The sequence below is a fragment of the Euleptes europaea genome, chromosome 1 (assembly GCF_029931775.1).
Source record: "Euleptes europaea isolate rEulEur1 chromosome 1, rEulEur1.hap1, whole genome shotgun sequence".
NCBI lineage: Eukaryota > Metazoa > Chordata > Lepidosauria > Squamata > Sphaerodactylidae > Euleptes > Euleptes europaea.
This window is the reverse complement of record NC_079312.1, coordinates 78,064,790-78,082,373: the sequence shown is the minus strand read 5'-3', so window position 1 is coordinate 78,082,373 and position 17,584 is coordinate 78,064,790. Positions and strand designations below refer to the sequence as shown.

Genomic DNA, 17,584 nt, shown 5'->3' with positions numbered 1-17,584 from the left:
CTAAGGGATGATCTTTTAACATCATTTTTATATAATTTGCTTTTAGCCTGAGAACTGTGTGAAGCTCATTTTAAGCTGCTGGATGTTTTTATGCTCTCTGGGTTTTTAATGCTTTTAATTTTAATTGATAACTTAATGGCCTTTTATGGTTTCATTTTGTAAGATGCCTCAGGCAGGATTCCTGGAAATACACAATAGAAATGTTCTTAATAAAAAAGACAGAGAAAAAGAGTTGGTTTTATACCCCACTTTTCTCTACCTTAAGGAGTAGAGACTCCTTTAGGAGTCCCTTAAGGAATCTCAAAATGGTTTACAATCTCCCCACAACAGGTACCTTGTGAGGTAGGTGGGGCTGAGAGAGTTCTGAGAGAACTGTGACTGGCCAAGGTCGCCCAGCAGTCTTCATGTGGCGGAGGGGAGAATCAAACCCAAGTCTCCAGATTCGAGTCTGCCACTCTTAATCACTGCACCAGGCTGTAATCTAGTATAATCTAGTATCCTTCTCCTTCTCATATAATCTAGTATCTAGTCCTTTTAATGTTTTACCTACTTCATTTATACCTTGCTTTTCTCCCTAATGGGGATCCAAAGCAGCATACATCATTTGCTTTTCTTGTTTTTTATCTTCATAATAACCCTGTGAGGTAGGTTAGGCTAATAATGTGTGATTAGCCCAAGGTCACCCATCAAGCTTCTATGGCAGAGTGGGGATTTAAACCTCTCTCTGTCTCTAGTAGGACACTCAAACTACACCACACTGGGGCTTGAATCTTCTGCATGTAAAACAGATAGCGTGCCACTCAACAACATAATTGGTTATAGACAGGTTCATAACTAGTTCTGAATATTTAAAATATTTTTAGAATAAAATACGAATGAATATCCTATTTCTTGTGTGTGTGTATGCTGTCAAGTCACGGCTGACATATGGCAACCCCATAGGGTTTTCAAGGCAAGAGACATTCGGAGGTGGTTTGCCATTGCCTGCCTCTGCATGGGCTGAGAGAGTTCTGAGAGAACTGTGACTGGCCCCCAAGTGGGGAATCAAACCAGGTTCTTCACATTAGATTCCATCGCTCTTAACCACTACACCATGCTCTCAATTTTTTGTGTACACTTTAAAAATGTTGTCCTAAAAATGCTGAATAGTGAAAGTAAAGAAAGTAGTTAATAAATTTACATTATCTTGGGAACTTTTATGCTGAAGTAATAAATGATTTGTAGTAGAACCTGGATCAAGTCTCTCCCGTAAATGCCAGTTTTATGAGACAAGTCCAAAGGATGAACAGGGCGATCCTTTTCCCCTCTACGATTTCTGCTGTCGATTAGTGGAGCATTACAGCCACTTAAAAAACAACCTTTAATTTACAGTGTTTGTGCTTTCTATGACGGAAAGTTAGCCGCAGCTCCTCTACTTTAAGTACTAGTTTAGCCGTCCTGAAGTTGAACCTTTTCCTAACAGGCGCAGCACTTGGGCATCAAAAGCGTTTTGGTGGGCAGGCCGCGGACCAGAGCGAGATGACCGGCAGCGGTGAGACTTCTGCACTCAGCCTTTAATCGTCATGGACGCAGAAGGCAGGTTTCCCCACTAGGGAAAGCTTCCACCCTCGAGGAAAAAGGCCAGTGACCCCAGTGCATGCCGGGAGCGGAGAAGTAAATAAATAAGGCTCGGCGCAAGGCACGCCGGGAGATAGGGACAAGGGAGGGTCTGGCTTACGTGAGGCACGCCGGGATAGGAGAGAAGCGTCTGGCGCGGGGCACGCCGGGACCAAGCGGGCTGTGTTCGGGGGGGCCCCTGCTCAGGGCTGTTGCTGGCTGGCTCGCTCGGGGTTTCTGGAGGCTGCCGTTGGGCTCGAAGACGCGGCGGCGGCGGAGACGGCTCCTGCCCGGCGGGGATGGCGGACGCGGCGGCCTCCCCCGTGGGGAAGCGACTCCTGCTGTTGCTGGTGGCGGGCCCGGGCGAGAGTGAGGCGGTGGGGCCGGAGCCTGGGCCTGCGCTGCCCTCCCGGGCCTGGCGGAGCGGAACCGTGCGGGCTATGAGTGGGGCCGTCCCCCAGGACTTGGCGGTGAGGCCCACGGATGGTTTTGGGAGGCTTTGCGTGCTTGCCCCAGTGCGTGCGCGTGTTGTTGTTGAGCTTTCTGCCGCTTGGCCTCTGGGAGGGGGGAGGGGTTGTCTTCTTTCCTTCTTTGGCCGAGATAACTCAGCCTCGTTGCCCTCCCTCCTTCTCCTTATCTGGTGGCCAGCAGGGCTGCTGTTGGCTGCGAGATAGCTTTCTGCGCTTGATCTCGGGTTTCGGGTACAGCGTCTGTGGCGGGCCTTGTTTTCCTTTGCGTTGAATAAAGCGCTGTGTACACGAGTCTGTTTATCTCGGTGTACGTGCGGGGTGGGGGAGTTAAAGGGAGAAAAGGGAAGTATGAGCTGTAGCTAACGAACGGTTACGGCAGTTCAGCCGGGACGGCTACCAGTTCTCTTTACAGTCGTAATCCTTGTCTAATTGCAGTGCGTTAAGTGTGTAAAACTTCTATATGATTGGTATTTTCTAGCTTGGATCCCGTGCTTAGAGTTGTTTCATTATTAGGCTGTTGCTTATTAATGTTGTCCCTTTTCAGAAACGGAGTAACAAAATCTCCAGTAGTTAGAGAAATAAGGGGTAATCTAATTTTTACAAGTGTTTTAACAGGCGTTTTGCTAGAGGGCTCCAGATGTGTTTTATATTCACGAAGGTGGGAACGTAGCTTCCTGAAGTACAACTTTTTCATGGGATCTATGCTATATTGCAAAGTTGAGCTGGTTTTAGCTTATCTGGTGGTTGTTCAGTCTCCTTTTATTGTAATCACACAGTTGTCTACATAACAATCATTGTGGCATATGTGAAAGCCCTGTGTGTGTGTGTGTGTATAACACTGAGCTCTTGCTTTCCAAGACAATTCATGAATTCTCTAACTGTTTTAGGCATAGCAGTAGTGGGCGACCAAAGGAAACCATGTCAGCGCAATCCTATGCAGAGTTATTCCAGTCTAAAACCATTGAAATGAATGGGTTTAGACTAGAGTAACGCTCTTTAGTAACTGCACTGTGTATCTGGTATAAATCTGATATAAAACTATCTTGCAGATAATCAGTGGCTACTGATTTACTTTATTTGCCATACTTGCTGAAATGCCTTTCCATACCTGTTGCCCTCATAGTAATTTCTAGGTTGCTAGTTGTAGCTGGCATAGCTTCCCACGGAACTGTTCTATCTTAACTTTAAAGGGCCGATAGTTGGATGAATACCATTATAGTGGGTGAGGAACACAATGACCAATACAACTTGTTACTTAATTGCTCATCAAAGAGCTGCTGATTTTATGCCCAGGTAAGTGGCAAATTGTGCTCTGCTGGTGAGACTTCTGTAGAATGGAAGCATGGTTGGAATACCACTGAAAATTATTATACGGTCAGGGCTGGCTTGAAAAACAAGTGGCGTATATGGGCAGGTTCTTCCTAATATACATAAACAATCTGCAAAGCCTGGTGAGCTGTCTACATGGGGTTGTGTTGTCCTGATGTCCATGCTGACTGTCATTAGTCTAAAATATCAAGTAGCATCCATACAGCTTGTACCATCTAAACCTGCCTGGTGCTATAGGAAACTCTTTTGCTAACTGGTGCCTTTCGACTGGGAGATGTCTTTTCCTTTGCCAGTTTTGGCTTAATTGTGCAGTACTATATCAGCGATGGGAAAAGGAATCACCTGAACACTCTTTTGCTATGGTATCCTTCCCATGAATGTAAACAGTGTTGAGAATGATTAGGAAACAGCAAGCATCCTTTAAAGAAGTCTTTAGTATATAGCAGAGCTTGATAAGGGTCAGAATTTTTTTTGCCAAAATAAGGTAGGTAGATTATTACAGGGAGAAAAAAATTAAACAGCTATAAATTTCTAACTTAGAAAAAGGGCTATTGAAATGGGATATGATAGAGGTCTACATGATGTATGAAGATACAAATAAGAAAAAAAATACTGTCATTAGGTAACTCACTGAAATTGATAGGTCGCAGATTTAAATAAAATACTACTTATTTTGCCCTGTTGGTGGACTGCTTCTAGACTTCGGCCTTCTACTGCCAGAAGACAGAATGTGGTTAGCCATTAATGTACCTGACTTGTTAATTAGCTGAATGTAGCAATATTTCAGCAGAAGGCTTTGAAATATACAGGGTTTCATGATAAGTCCCCCCCTGTAATCCTTCCAACCCCTGGACAGCTGATCCTTGGGGTTGAAGGATGCGTGTAGACAAACAGCCATGAGGGTTGTAGCGAGTATTGGGTAACCAATAAATAAATACATTTACATGTACCTAGCTAGTTTTCTTCCACATTTTATTATGTTTTGTTCTGAACCAGGATAATAGATATCACTTCCAGTTCAGTTTTTGATAATTTGCAGTGGGAATGTACAGTCTGTTCTCTCCATTGGTCATGCAACTAAAATGGATACATTTATTTTCTTTTTGTTTTTTTAAACCTCTGTGTAACTTTTGAAAAGAAGTAACAAACCAGTAGAAATTCTTACGTATTGTTGAAGTAACACTTTGTTGAAAAACAAGTGTGAAAGCTATCAGTACTCAGACCAATTGTTAGTTGAGTCTTATGGTGATCTGTAAGATTGCAGCATGATGTAGTGGTTAAGGTGTTGGACAAGGGCCTGGGAAAACCTGGTTTAAATCCCCTTTACCAGCACAGTCCCTGCCCTTCATTCTGTGGTATTCCCAGGTCTCCTTTATCTGCAGAACTGCTTTTCAGTGTGAATGAGTAGAAGGAGGAATTGGCAAAAGATACCTTTTGGTGTCTATAGCGACTTTTTAGTGAGAGATATTGTGCTAGTCTCTAGTTCTGCTGTTTAATATTTGAAGTCTTTAAGAGCTCTGTAGTGAGTGCCATCTTACCATAACTGATTATGGTCTAAAATCGATTTCAGGGTGTTGCATTTCATTGAATAAATTAAGAGTAGTGCTAGTGTAGATGCTGGCCTCACCCCAGCTTTGTTGAACACTAATTTATTTCATGTCTGTGTATCTCATTGTTGAATATATGAGTATGCATACAACTTTGTCTTAGACTTTGGCAAGATCATGCTTCAGGTTTTCTGGTTGATTTTCTAAAGGTGTTTTAAATGACTTTGGCAAAGCCATAGAGTTTTTCACATTTTTCATGGTTGCCCCCCATGCTGCACCTTGAAATGCTGATCATTGGGGATTGAGGATCCCCAGGAGCAGCAAGAGGGTTAGATTAAGGGCTTCCATGATGGAGGTAGAATTGGTGAAAGTTATATTCCCCTGCATGCACAGTTAAAACCCTCAAACCACCAATAAGAAAACTTGCACAAATTGCATTTGGGATATATTTGTACCCCAAGCCTTGTTCCACATGTATCTGGAGGTAAAAAATGTCCTGCAGGGGTTTTTTGTTTGGTGTCAGAGGTCATTGTGTTTCACAATACTAAAATATCCAGAGCTTGAAAACAGTTTGACGTAGGGCAGAATGCATCGTTTGTGTTGATTAATCCCTCCTTTTTGTGTATTTAACAACTTACACTAGTATGGTTCCTTTTGCAAAGCTATACTTTTTTTAATTAAAAGAACAAAACCTATTTCATACCTAAGATATTGGACAGCTAATATGAATTTTAAAGGAAAACAGTTAAAATTAATTTCTAACATTTTTGTACCTTGTGGTATCTTTAAAAAAGTGATCTATAAGTATTTTGTCTGTACTTTAGGAACATCTCTACTACTGTTCATGTGACAATGTCCTAAAATTTAAAAATTTCTAGAGCCTCTTTTCTCTGCGTTCTGCCAAAAAAAAAAACACAGCTGGGTAAGCTGGTTCACCCCAAGTGTAATTTACCTGAGGAGAAAGTTTACACTCTAATTTCTCCATAGTTTACTAGCAAAAGGACACAAGACATGATCAATGAGGAGTCCTAAAATCTACCAGCCTAAGAAAAAAGGCAAAATCTTTTGTTAGGATGAAAGAAAAAGCTGGTGGATATATAAAGAATATTTCACTACTTTATCTTTACTGCAATAAAAGTTTCTGCAACTGCTAGGATCCTTTTTTGCTGTGTTTAGATTTTATGTCACCTTGCTCATTCATGGCTTAATAGTTTTATTTATTTTAAAATATTTATATTTCATCTTTCAATCAAAGATTGGTTACCAGTGTGTTTTATGACAATATATAAAATACTACCGGTATATATCCTAAAATAAACACAGCCATTAAATGACAGAATAAAATAGCAGTGCATATCATGCCATGGGTCATAAACTTAAATGCCCTCAAAAGCTAAAGAAAAGTTTTTAGACAGCACCTGAGAGATAGTAATGGTGGGAGCTGGTGGATGTGCTCGGGGTCCCAGCTAAATAATGGGCTGTAGCTACTGACTCCAAATTCCTAGGTGAAAACACATCTTGGGGCGAGATGTTTGTGACTTTGTATTGGCCCTTATATCCCAATGCTGGCTTTCCCATGCCACTTTCTCCTTCAAGCTCTGCCAGGCTTGATTCACCAGGACAGGCTAGTAAATCTTTCTCCTCCTCCCCCCACCCATTTCTGCACCCTGGGCATCACAACTAGGTTGACCGTGTCCTTTGCCTCACACATCCGCAAATGGGGTCACTTAGAGCAGGTCCTCTGTTGAAGATCTTAATAAATATTCAGTTCTTCAGATAGTGAAAGGTAAAGGTAGTCCCCTGTGCAAGCATTGGGTCATTACTGACCCATGGAGTGACGTCTCATCGCAACATTTACTAGGCAGACTATGTTTACAAAGTGGTTTGCCATTGCCTTCCCTGGTTGTATACACTTTACCTCCAGCAAGCTGGGTACTCATTTTACCGACCTCAGAAAAATGGAAGGCTGAGTCAGCCTTGAGCCAGCTGGTCCCAAACTGTTTAGAGTTTTTAAGGTAAAAAAAAGCATGTGTCTTTATTAGAGTTTTCCACTGAATGCTGGGTTTTTGTTTTTGTGTTATAACATTATGCGAAGTTTAAGTGTTTAATATTAATGATAACCAGATAGAGATCTATGTATTTACATCTTCTATATTAGGAATGGAGAAGCTATCCTACCCGTTAACAAAATTTTAAACAATTTCTACACATTTTTTACACTGTTAATACATTTCTGTGTTTGTGGTCTTGGACAACATATTAGTTATTGATAGTGACTATTGGCAACAATAGAGCCCTGCGGCACAGTGTGGTAAGCTGCAGTACTGCAGTCAAAAGCTCTGCTCACAACCTGAGTTCGATCTCGACGGGAATCAGTTTCAGGTAGCCAGCTCAAGGTTGACTCAGCCTTCCATCCTTCCGAGGTTGATAAAATGAGTACCCAGCTTGCTGGGGGTAAAGTGTAGATGTCTGGGGAAGGCACTGGCAAACTACCCTGTAAACGTAGTCTGCCTAGTAGACGTCGGGATGTGACGTCACCCTATGGGTCAGGAATGACTCGGTGCTTGCACCTTTACCTTTATTGGCAACAATAGTGAATAGTAGCAGCATATTAACAATAAAACAGCACAAAATCATTAAGGCCATTAGTGACAAGGGATTAATGTTGAAAGCAAGTTTAAAAGGTAGGTGTCCCCAATCTCCCCCCCCCCCCCGGAAACACCCTTCAACCTTAACACAAACCCTGGATAAAAAGAAATTGCTTTTTCTGGTGTCAAAAGTTTAAAAGGCAGTGCCAGGGAAATAGAGGTGTGGAGGGGGTTTGAAAACGGAGGTGCCCCAATTAGAGCTATGAAGGCCTGGGGGGAAAATGGAAACCTTGTATGAGTTACTTTATTTGAAATTAGTTAAATACTTTTAAAAACTTAAGTTTTACTTATTCAAAATATATAACATGAAAGTGTAAGGACTTTTCTCAGTCTTTCCTGTTTGAATTTAGTGAAGCACTCGGGGGGGGGGAGTATGAAGAGTTGTTCTTTTGGAATCAGGAAAATCCTTTTAAAGGAAAGATTTTAGTGAATAGCATTCAGTTATTCCAGTGGAAACATTTGGGACATTTTGGGGAGCATTCTAAAAAAAACTACTTTGAAATGTCTCTGTGTATCTTTCTCTCTCTGTCTCAGAATTAATGGAATGTGCTAAGATTGCATAGGGTGTAGTCATTTGTAGCTCTCTAACATTGGGTAGATTTTTTGCCAATTTTGTCAGTAGTAAACTAGGCATTTATACTTTTACCTTCCATAAATATGCCAATTAATACAATTTTATATGCTACTTACGCTATAAATTATGCATTTTATGTTGTTAAAACAGCAAAATGGGTTTAGGTTAGATAGGACAGTAACAGCCCATTCCTGAGGGGGGGGGTGAAACCTCTTAAGAGGTGGCCTGACCCTGCCGCCGGCGTAAGTGCGTGTAATCACGCAATTACACACACTTACACCGGTGGGGAGGCCAGGGCTGCTCAGGGCCGCGCCTTGCCCCTCCACTAGCATGGCCTCTCCATGGCGCAGGCCAAGGCGCAGAGAAGCCGCGCTGGCGCAGGGGGGCGTTCCAGGTGCAGGGGGAGGAGCCGCCAGTTAAGCAGCTCCCTATCTCCTTTCAGCCTGGTACGCTGGCACCTGGAAATATGTGGCTGCGCCTGCCTTTGAGCAGGCGCAGCCTCACTGTTCCCTATGGGGCAAAAAGCCCCGCTTGAACGAAAAAAAGCCTCTTCCCTGCCATTCCCCTACACCGCCAGCTCAGAAATGGGCTGTAAGTATAGTATATATTTCAGTGTTTCTCAAAACTTACTTTCCCTTCCCTGAAAGACCCAGAAAAACAACATTTTCCCCCATGGCTTCAAAATTTTAGGAAATGGTACATCTGTATCCCCAACAGAAGGTTCTGTCTTCTCCCAACTTTACTTCAGAAGGAAGCCATAAATATGGCAGAAATGCTGAAAATGACCTTGACTACTGGATAGCCTCATATTGCAATAGGTGGTCCTGTAGATACATTGGTCCATGATCATGTAGGCTGGGGTTTTAAGAGTAATGACCAGCACTTGGAATTGGACCTGGAATTGGATCAGTATAGCTCTTTTGAAACTGGTGAGATACTTCCTTATGGCTTGAGCCAGTCATCTGTCTCAGGGCCATATTTTGTACCTGTTGAGTTTTCCAAACCTTTGCTATGTAGACACAGAGATTGGTGCATTCTTGGATATATTTCCTCTCTAAAAACCTTTTTTTGAGGGGCACGCAGAGATAGCACTGTCTACATATTGAGGGCCTGACTATCATGGGATGTGAAGCAATTAATTTCCCTATTTAACAATATACATACTACCTCTTTCTCACTGTATTCCTCTTTCTCCCCTGTTGTGCCCTATGCTGTTTGGGAGGGTCTCCCGGAGCCAGGGAGTAATTGCAGATGGTGCAGTGGCCTACAACAAGAGGGGGGAGATGGTAAAGTTCTGGTCTGCAAGCAGAGCTCCATTTGCAGTTGATTGGATCTAACCCAATAAGTAATGGGGGCTGCATGGGCATCCTTTCTTTTAAGCATTAGAAAATTAGCTAGTCTTAGAGAAAGGCAGTGTACTCATGGCTCTATAGGTCTTCATGCAGAGTATGGAATGCCCTCTAGAGCTGAAAGGTTATAGTTTCTTTGGAGTTTTCATTGTTGTCATTTGGTAAAATAAAAAAGTACCGGTATATGCTGAGAAGTCTTTTGTGGAAAGTTGTAACTTTCAAGACAATGGGAAACTTTTAGTTTGACAAGAAACCCATTTAATCTATTTTCACGCATGTATTTTGAGGAGAGAGAGCTGGCACACATCTATTTTCATGTAAGGACTATAACATTATATACCTAAGTTGCGCAATGTTATGTATAGAGAAATGAGATGTACAGAATTGTTGACTAATGAGACATTGGGTAAATATTAAAAAAACATGGACAGCATGCCTGATCTGGAAATTAAATCAATGGAGACTGATCTGTGATTCTTGGTTACATACAAATGTTTATCTGCTATTATTTCAAAGCATACATTTGTGACTTTGTATCTGTATTTGAAGAGGCTGTTCTGAAATTTCTTGCAGATATTTGTGGAATTTGATCGGTGTAACTGGAAGCAGCATGCTTGGGTAAAGGTTCATGCAGAAGAAGTGAAAGTATTGATGCTAGAAGGGTCACTGGTTTGGGTTCCTCGAAATGACGCAGTTCTGCTTCAAGGAACTAGAGTGTCAGTTGCACATTGGCCTGCACTGGTGAGTATCTGCACTTCTTACTTTTAATCAAAATAAGCTTGTCATGACAAGTCTGGATGCTATATTGGTTCTGCTGTCTAATTAGCAGTGTCGTCCTAAGCAGAGCTATACCCTTCTAAGCCCAGTAGACTTAGAAGGGTGCGACTGGTTAGGATTGCACTTTAGGAAACCTAAATATTTGTTGTTTCTGGATCTAAGCTAATCCTAAGGAATTAAAACCAATACAACTAAACCACAGTTGAAAGGAAATAAGTTTTTATTAGGCTGCATAAAATGTTAAGTACTTCATAAAGGGAAGAGTTACATGGAGTGTAGCTGTATTGGTTTCACATTACAGAAAAGCTTAAGGTGGGTCATGGCAGAGTAGATGTTTAGAATTTGTCTGGTACAAGATATTTTATTTGCCAGTAAGTTGACTTGAACTGCCTTCAATAGATGATTTTGTATGTTTTTTGTTAGTCATTCATCCACCAGGAAGATTCTGGAGAGGAGAGGAAATATTATGCCAAGCACTTTTAAAACACAGAAGGCTAACTGAGGAGTCTGAAAACCATTGAGAGCTTCTCATGTCAAATAAATGTATTGTCATCTGTTCTCAGGTCTTCATTTTAGTTCTGTTCTTACCCACAGACTTTCACACCTCTAGTAGATAAGCTGGGTTTGGGTCCTGTGGTTCCAGTAGAATTTCTAGTGGACCGAGACTTGAGATTCTTGTCTGATGCCAGTGGATTACATCCTTTCCAGGTATTTAGAGCTCTGAAACTGCAGGTACAGATTTAATTTGTCACCCGTTCAGTGGTAATTCGGAGAGCAGTATGGTCCTGGTATTTGAATGTTCTCCCTCTTTGATTTTCATCTTAATTTGGTAGAAAAGAACTAGGGCCCTTCCTTAATAGTTGTGTATAATAGTTATTGGTGGGATGCCAAAGAAATGCACTTCACCTTGTCTTTTTTAAATGGTAGCTGCCATGCTACATGACAAATTATTTTTGAAACTGAGGGGATTTTCAGAATACATTTGTAATGAGGCACGAGGATCTGCTGTTCAAAGAAAACAATTCAGAATTGTTCTTGCCATGCCAAAGATTGCCACTATTGTATCTAATTTGTTAAAGTACTTGGGGTTACTTGAGAAAGAATGCACATAGCGTATCTGTAAAACTTAATGACTTACAATCTAATAACATATGTGAGACTTCTTCCAGTGTTCTGTTATGCTGGAAAATGTTTGTGCTACATGGGTTTTGACATATTTCAGTATGGAAATAAAAATACTATAATGTTGATCTGGAGTTGCTTTGGCTTTTGGGTGCAAGGTTTCCATCTTGTATTGCAGGTATTGCATCTTTTCCTAGTGCACTCTGTGTCCTTGCAGGCAATTTTCTGATGCAAGACTGTAAATATAATACAAATATAATGAAATAAATGCTTCTTGGAGTACCTGCTGTTCTTTTGTGTGATAAGAAAGTACATGTGAAGCAACTGGAGATTCATGAATGAAAGAATAGTAGTACCAGAGTAACTGAAAACTTGAGAAACAGTCTTGAAATTTGCTGCATAGAGGAACAACAAAAAAGGGGCAGAGCCATCCTTTCTAAGCAGTATAAACTCACTTCAGTGTGTTTCTGGAAGGGAACAGGTGTTCTCATATTCAAAACGTTTCTTGGCAGATGGCAACAGAAAGTCACAACCAGATTCTCCAAGAAGAGCCTATATTGAGGGAAGCTGTCAATGCACTGATCAGTGAACAGAAGCTTCAGGACATATTTAGCAGAGGTAAGACCAGCTGTCTCTAATTTTTAAAGCATTCTTAGTTCACCAGTAGAGGAAGGTATGCTGAAATGGGTTAAGCCTCCTACTTGCTCTGCAGGCAGGGCTTTGCAGATCATCTTTACAATCCTTCCACATCCAGCTAGGGGGCAAGCCTCAGTTCATGCTCTGCCTCAGTCCACATCGAACAAAGTTCCCCAGGACTAAAAAAAAATCTAGGTGAAGGAAGGAGCAAAGAATGACCATATGTTACAACATTCCCAAAAGTCCTCAGTCATGGCAGCTGCCTGACCTGGCACCTCTTGAAGATCACCATTACAGCCGGGAGATCTCAGTTGTGTACATGGCTAAAAGAATAACCACTTCTAGAACAGGTATCATGCTTGCACAGGCTCTCTAGATTGAGTGAATAGCTGACACTCTTACTCCCCCTCTCTTACCAAGACCTGGCCTGGGATAAGAGCCTTTCATACTTCCGCCACTACCACAATAGCAGGTTTAGAGGAAACTCATTGGAGCAAATGGGCAACTCTTTGATTCTGAAATGCCAAACCCTCCAGGGCAATTCAGGTGGTACGGAAAAACTCAGAAGCTTCAGAGCTCATAGTCATTGGCTGTAACACGACTTCTCACACAAAGGAACCACAGGGAGATGCAATGCTCCCAAAGGTCTGTCTCCCCTTTATCCTCCACTCCAAGGATCTTTGATGGAGCATTCCTACACCCCAATATTTGCTCCTTGATCACTAATAAGGTTGTTAAGGATGTGCAGGAGGGGCTTATAAAAAACTGGAGGGAAAAACAAAAGTGCAGACATGGGGGCTGCTGTCCCTTGTTGTCTTCACAGTCTCCCGCCCCTAAATATTCAAAGGAGCGCTGGGTCCCTCCAATGCAGCCCCTGACTCGTCTTGCTTATCACTTCATTCAGATTCCTTCATCTTCTCAACCAAACTTGTAGCCTGTTCGTAGGCATGCATAGAAGCAAGTTTCACAGCTAGCCCTACACACTGTTTACTGTTTATAATGATACTTTTTATAGTCAACAGACGATCCAAATGTATTGCTGTTTCTTAATTGCATCATGTTTTTTCTCAAAGAGTTAATTCTGCTTCTAGGTGATAAAACTTTCCTCTATTTGATGTAGTATTGATGTTTTTCAATTTATCTCAACTGAATGGAGTTAAAATGCATTTCAATATGCTTGTAGCTTGCAGCTCCCTCTCTAATGCTGGATGTATTTGCAGCTATTGTTTAAATAAAAGAAAAGCGTTTCTGCTTCTACATTTTGTATTATGTCCATGATAACTTTCATATTCTTAAAGTGAGTATTGGATATATTTCAAACTCTGCCAAAGTTATTGTTGTTCTGGAAAAAAATTGCCCCACAGCTTCAGTGGATTGAATTCAAGGGACATTTTCTGCTAGTGGCCCAATTTCCTAACAACCTCCTATCAATCAGAAGCAGCCTTCTAGGGAATTCAGTGGGCTGCTGCAGGGTGGGAAGGCACAAAATCATATTCTGCTGGCAGAAGTACTTTCTTGTCATTGTACATCTCTTGTATATCGCTTGATCAGAGATTAATGATTTTAATCCAAGCTCCATTTTTTGTCTGTGAAAACCCTTGAGGCAGTGGTACATTTTTGGCTGAAGTTATGCTTATGTGGATCTTTTTCCCAGGTCCTTACAGTATCCAGAGTCAAAGAGTGAAGGTGTTCCAGCCAGAAGAGGAAAACAGTTGGGTCTCCGCCATTGTGAGCTGTCAAGATCCTATCTCCCGTCTGATGGAGGTGGTTTTGACTGAGGTGTGAAGCATTTTTCTCTTGGTTTTTTTTTTTGGTGTGGCTTCCTAATTTCTCCAAACAAAGGCTCTGATAATTGTGTGGACTGTGACATCTAGTGCGGACTGTATTAGCCTCTGCAGAACCCTGATAGTCTCGTTGTCTTATAGCAGATTTGTAGCCCTTATATTTGTAAGCAAAAACCTGAACATCTTTTATTTTGTTTCTATTAAAGCCATAGAAGAAAATGGACCCAGTGTGGAAACTGCTAATGGTTGGGAGAATGTGGCATTTTAAGAGCAAAAAATATTACCATCTACCATTCAGCTTATTTTCAAAATACCCATTTAAAATAATGCACTTTCACATGTTTTCTCATAAATTATTTTTACAGTCATGCACATTGTCTATAGAATGAAAATTACCGTATTTTTCGCTCCATAAGACGCACTTTTTTCCTCCTCAAAAGTGAGGGGAAATGTCTGTGTGTCTTATAGACCAAATGTGCGCACAGAGCCGGCTGGGCGTGCTGGGAGGCAGCCAGGGAAAGCCCCCTCGCGCCGTTCCAGCGCGCCCAGCCCGCTCTGTGCGCCCGCCCGCCTCCCAGCCCGCTCTGTGCTCCCGCCCGCCTCCCAGCCCGCTCTGTGCACCCGCCCACCTGTGTGCCCGCCCCCCTCCCAGCCCGCTTTGTGCGCCCGCCTGTGTGCCCGCCCCCCTCCCAGCCCGCTTTGTGCGCCCGCCCGCCCCCCTCCCAGCCCGCTCTGTGCGCCCGCCCGCCTCCCAGCCCGCTCTGTGCGCCCGCCCGCCCGCCTCCCAGCCCGCTCTGTGCGCCCGCCCGCCTCCCAGCCCGCTCTGTGCGCCCGCCCGCCCGCCTCCCAGCCCGCTCTGTGCGCCCGCCCGCCTCCCAGCCCGCTCTGTGCGCCCGCCCGCCTCCCAGCCCGCTCTGTGCGCCCGCCCGCCTCCCAGCCCGCTCTGTGCGCCCGCCCGCCTCCCAGCCCGCTCTGTGCGCCCGCCCTCCTCCCAGCTGGGAAGCGGGTGGGGAGCACAGAGCCGGCTTGGCGCGCCCGCCCGCCTCCCAGCCTGCTCTGTGCGCCCACCCGCCTCCCAGGGCATTCACTCCATAGGACAAGTTTTTAGAGGAGGAAAACAAGATTTTTTCTTGTTTTCCTCCTCTAAAAACTAGGTGTGTCTTATGGAAAGGTGCGTCCTATGGAGCGAAAAATACGGTAAGTAAATTATGAAAAACTCAAATAGAATATGGCGTTTTAAGACAGATTTTTATAAACCCCTATTAACTCCATTAAATCCAAATTGTGGTGGTCTATAGATTGTGTGTACATATCTGGAATAGTTCAGTAGTGTGAGTTATGAGCTATATTGGCATGTATTGATTTTAGGTATCAGAAAGAAATGAGCATACGGGAGATTTTTGGGTGAGATTTAGGCAGCATATTAAGAAAAGGAAGGAAATGATGCCAGTAATCAAACAGTCCATGACTTGTTCTGTCTGTGACATGCTGTTAACTTTCACTGGTTTGTCATGATCTCTGCTTATCCTGTTCCTAGATGTCCCAAGAAAAGTGGTTCAGATAGAGGGTAGTCAAGGTGTATGTGCATGGTATTTGCTACTCAGCACAGAATTTGGCTTTCTTACAAGTCCTGCATCCCATTTTTTTTTAAAAAGGTAACATCTAGCTAGACATTTAATGAAAAAGCTAAAATTCTCCTGGTTTTTCCTGATACTTTAGAACCTAAAGGGACCTAGAACAGATTATCCAAGTGTACAAGTGGGATGCCCTGACCTGGATGGCCCAGGCTAGCCTGATCTTGTCAGATCTCAGAAGCTAAGCAGGGTCAGCCCTGGTTAGTATTTGGATGGGAGACCACCAAGGAATCCCAGGGTTGCTGTGCAGAGGAAGGCACTGGCAAACCACCTCTGTTAGTCTCCTGCCATGAAAACCCCAAAAGGGGTCGCCATAAGTCGGCTGCGACTTGACGGCACTTTACACACACACACAAATGGGATAGAGTACTCTTTGCATCTACTTATTTTTCTGTCTGCATCTGTTTTCTCCATTTTTTCTAAACTTTCTAGATACCCAAATATGGCCATTAAATGTGCTATGGGCATTTGCTCCTATTTGCATAATTTTGAACTCATTATTTCAGATCCATGAGTAGTGGGTTGGATCCAGAAGTAGCCATCAGCATGTGGAGTGTCTCTCCATCCTTATGGAAGGACTGTTTAAATCTTGTGCTAGATGCGTTTTACACCTCTTGTTGTATGAGAAGTGAAACTGACTCAAAAGATGACACTTCACTTGTGCAAACGGAAACTTGAGAACTGCTGTTGCACCTACGTCCCTGGCTCCTTTTACATAGAGACAGCTTTCTGTGTTGCTCTTGTTGATGCAGAGGGCAACATCACACCTACACAACAATTTTCCTGCACTTTCCTTGCCTTAGCTCTCTCCACCGCAATTTCTACCCCTTCACTTAGAAGGTTTTTGTTATATCAGGAATTTCTAGATCACTGTAATGTTGTACAATTATGAACACATGAAGCTGCCTTATACTGAATTAGACCCTTGGTCCATCAAAGTCAGTATTGTTTACTCAGACCGGCAGTGGCTGCCCAGGGTCTCAGGCAGAGGTCTTTCACGTCACCTACCTGCCTAGTCCCTTTAACTGGAGATGCCGGGGAATGAACCTGGGACCTTCTGCATGCCAGTGCTGTTGCCTCAGTCTTCTAGTTCCCAATTTTTCTATGGCTTTAATAGAAACAAAATTAAAGATGTTCAGGTTTTTGCTTACCGATATAAAGGCTAGAAATTTTCTATAAGACAATGAGACTGTCAGATTTCTGCAGAGGCTAATACAGTTGTGTTAGATGTCACAGTCCACACAAAGTGCCCACCTGGTATCCAAAGGCTCTTTAACATTTAAAAGTACAAAAATCGGTTTGGGAAAGATCCCCGCAAGGGGCAGGTGGGGGAGGACAAAGAAGCAGTAAAAATAGAGGATGAAGTTGTGTGGATGTTTCTGAGAACAGATCTGCTGTAGGAAAGCCAAGGGGGAGCAAAACATCCACATGGAAGCAGCCTTAGCATTCTCGGCAAACATTTGTACAAGATACTGCCCAAGGGTTTGTAGAATAGCATCAATGAGTACTCCTTCATGGTCTCTTCTTTGCAGTGTTTTCAGTCATTCTCACTTTCTTAGTTTTAGAAAATCAGTGTGACAGAGGCATAAGTTAGACCAAAAATATGATTTGACATGATGAAGAATTGGTAGTGAAGTATGAGATGTAAAGGCAAAAGGAGAAGTGGCTTAGAATAAGATGACAAGTGGAGGGCCATTGGGGGAGCTAAAACTGTTTTATGACCAGTGTACATTACCACTCTTTAATACTGACTTCCGCTTGTTTTTGTTTTTCCACCACATAATGAAACAGACTGGTGAGATCAAGTCTGTGGACCCTCGTCTGATTCATGTAGTGATGGACAATTCTGCTCTGAATGAGGTACTGTGTTACACCAGGCCATGATATACTCCTGTGGGTTTTTTGTAAAATCTGACAATAGTGTTTCCCTGTAACGAACTCTTATACAACTTTATATAATTTTGAAATGCACTTTGTTTTAGCTTAATTTGAGAATTAAATTAATGTGTCTTTTAGTTCTGGGCAGCCTGAATGCAGAAGGTTTAAATATGTGTTCCAGGGGTTTAAGACATTCATTGAGGGACTAGTTTTCTGAAATTTTTACTTTGCTTGGCTAGT

General features: G+C 42.7%; 1 protein-coding gene across 2 annotated transcripts in view; it reads left to right on the top strand.

The window, feature by feature from the left end:
* Window positions 1-1,895: 1,895 nt before the first annotated feature.
* The window catches only part of KDM3B (lysine demethylase 3B), a 46,320-nt gene continuing 30,631 nt past the window's right edge, over window positions 1,896-17,584 (top strand). For both annotated transcript variants that reach the window (XM_056853963.1, XM_056853194.1), the window contains exons 1-6: window positions 1,896-2,066; window positions 10,087-10,254; window positions 10,885-10,998; window positions 11,925-12,030; window positions 13,703-13,827; window positions 17,258-17,326. In XM_056853963.1, coding sequence (XP_056709941.1) covers window positions 1,896-2,066; window positions 10,087-10,254; window positions 10,885-10,998; window positions 11,925-12,030; window positions 13,703-13,827; window positions 17,258-17,326 — 753 coding nt within the window. The remainder of the gene's footprint in view (window positions 2,067-10,086; window positions 10,255-10,884; window positions 10,999-11,924; window positions 12,031-13,702; window positions 13,828-17,257; window positions 17,327-17,584) is intronic.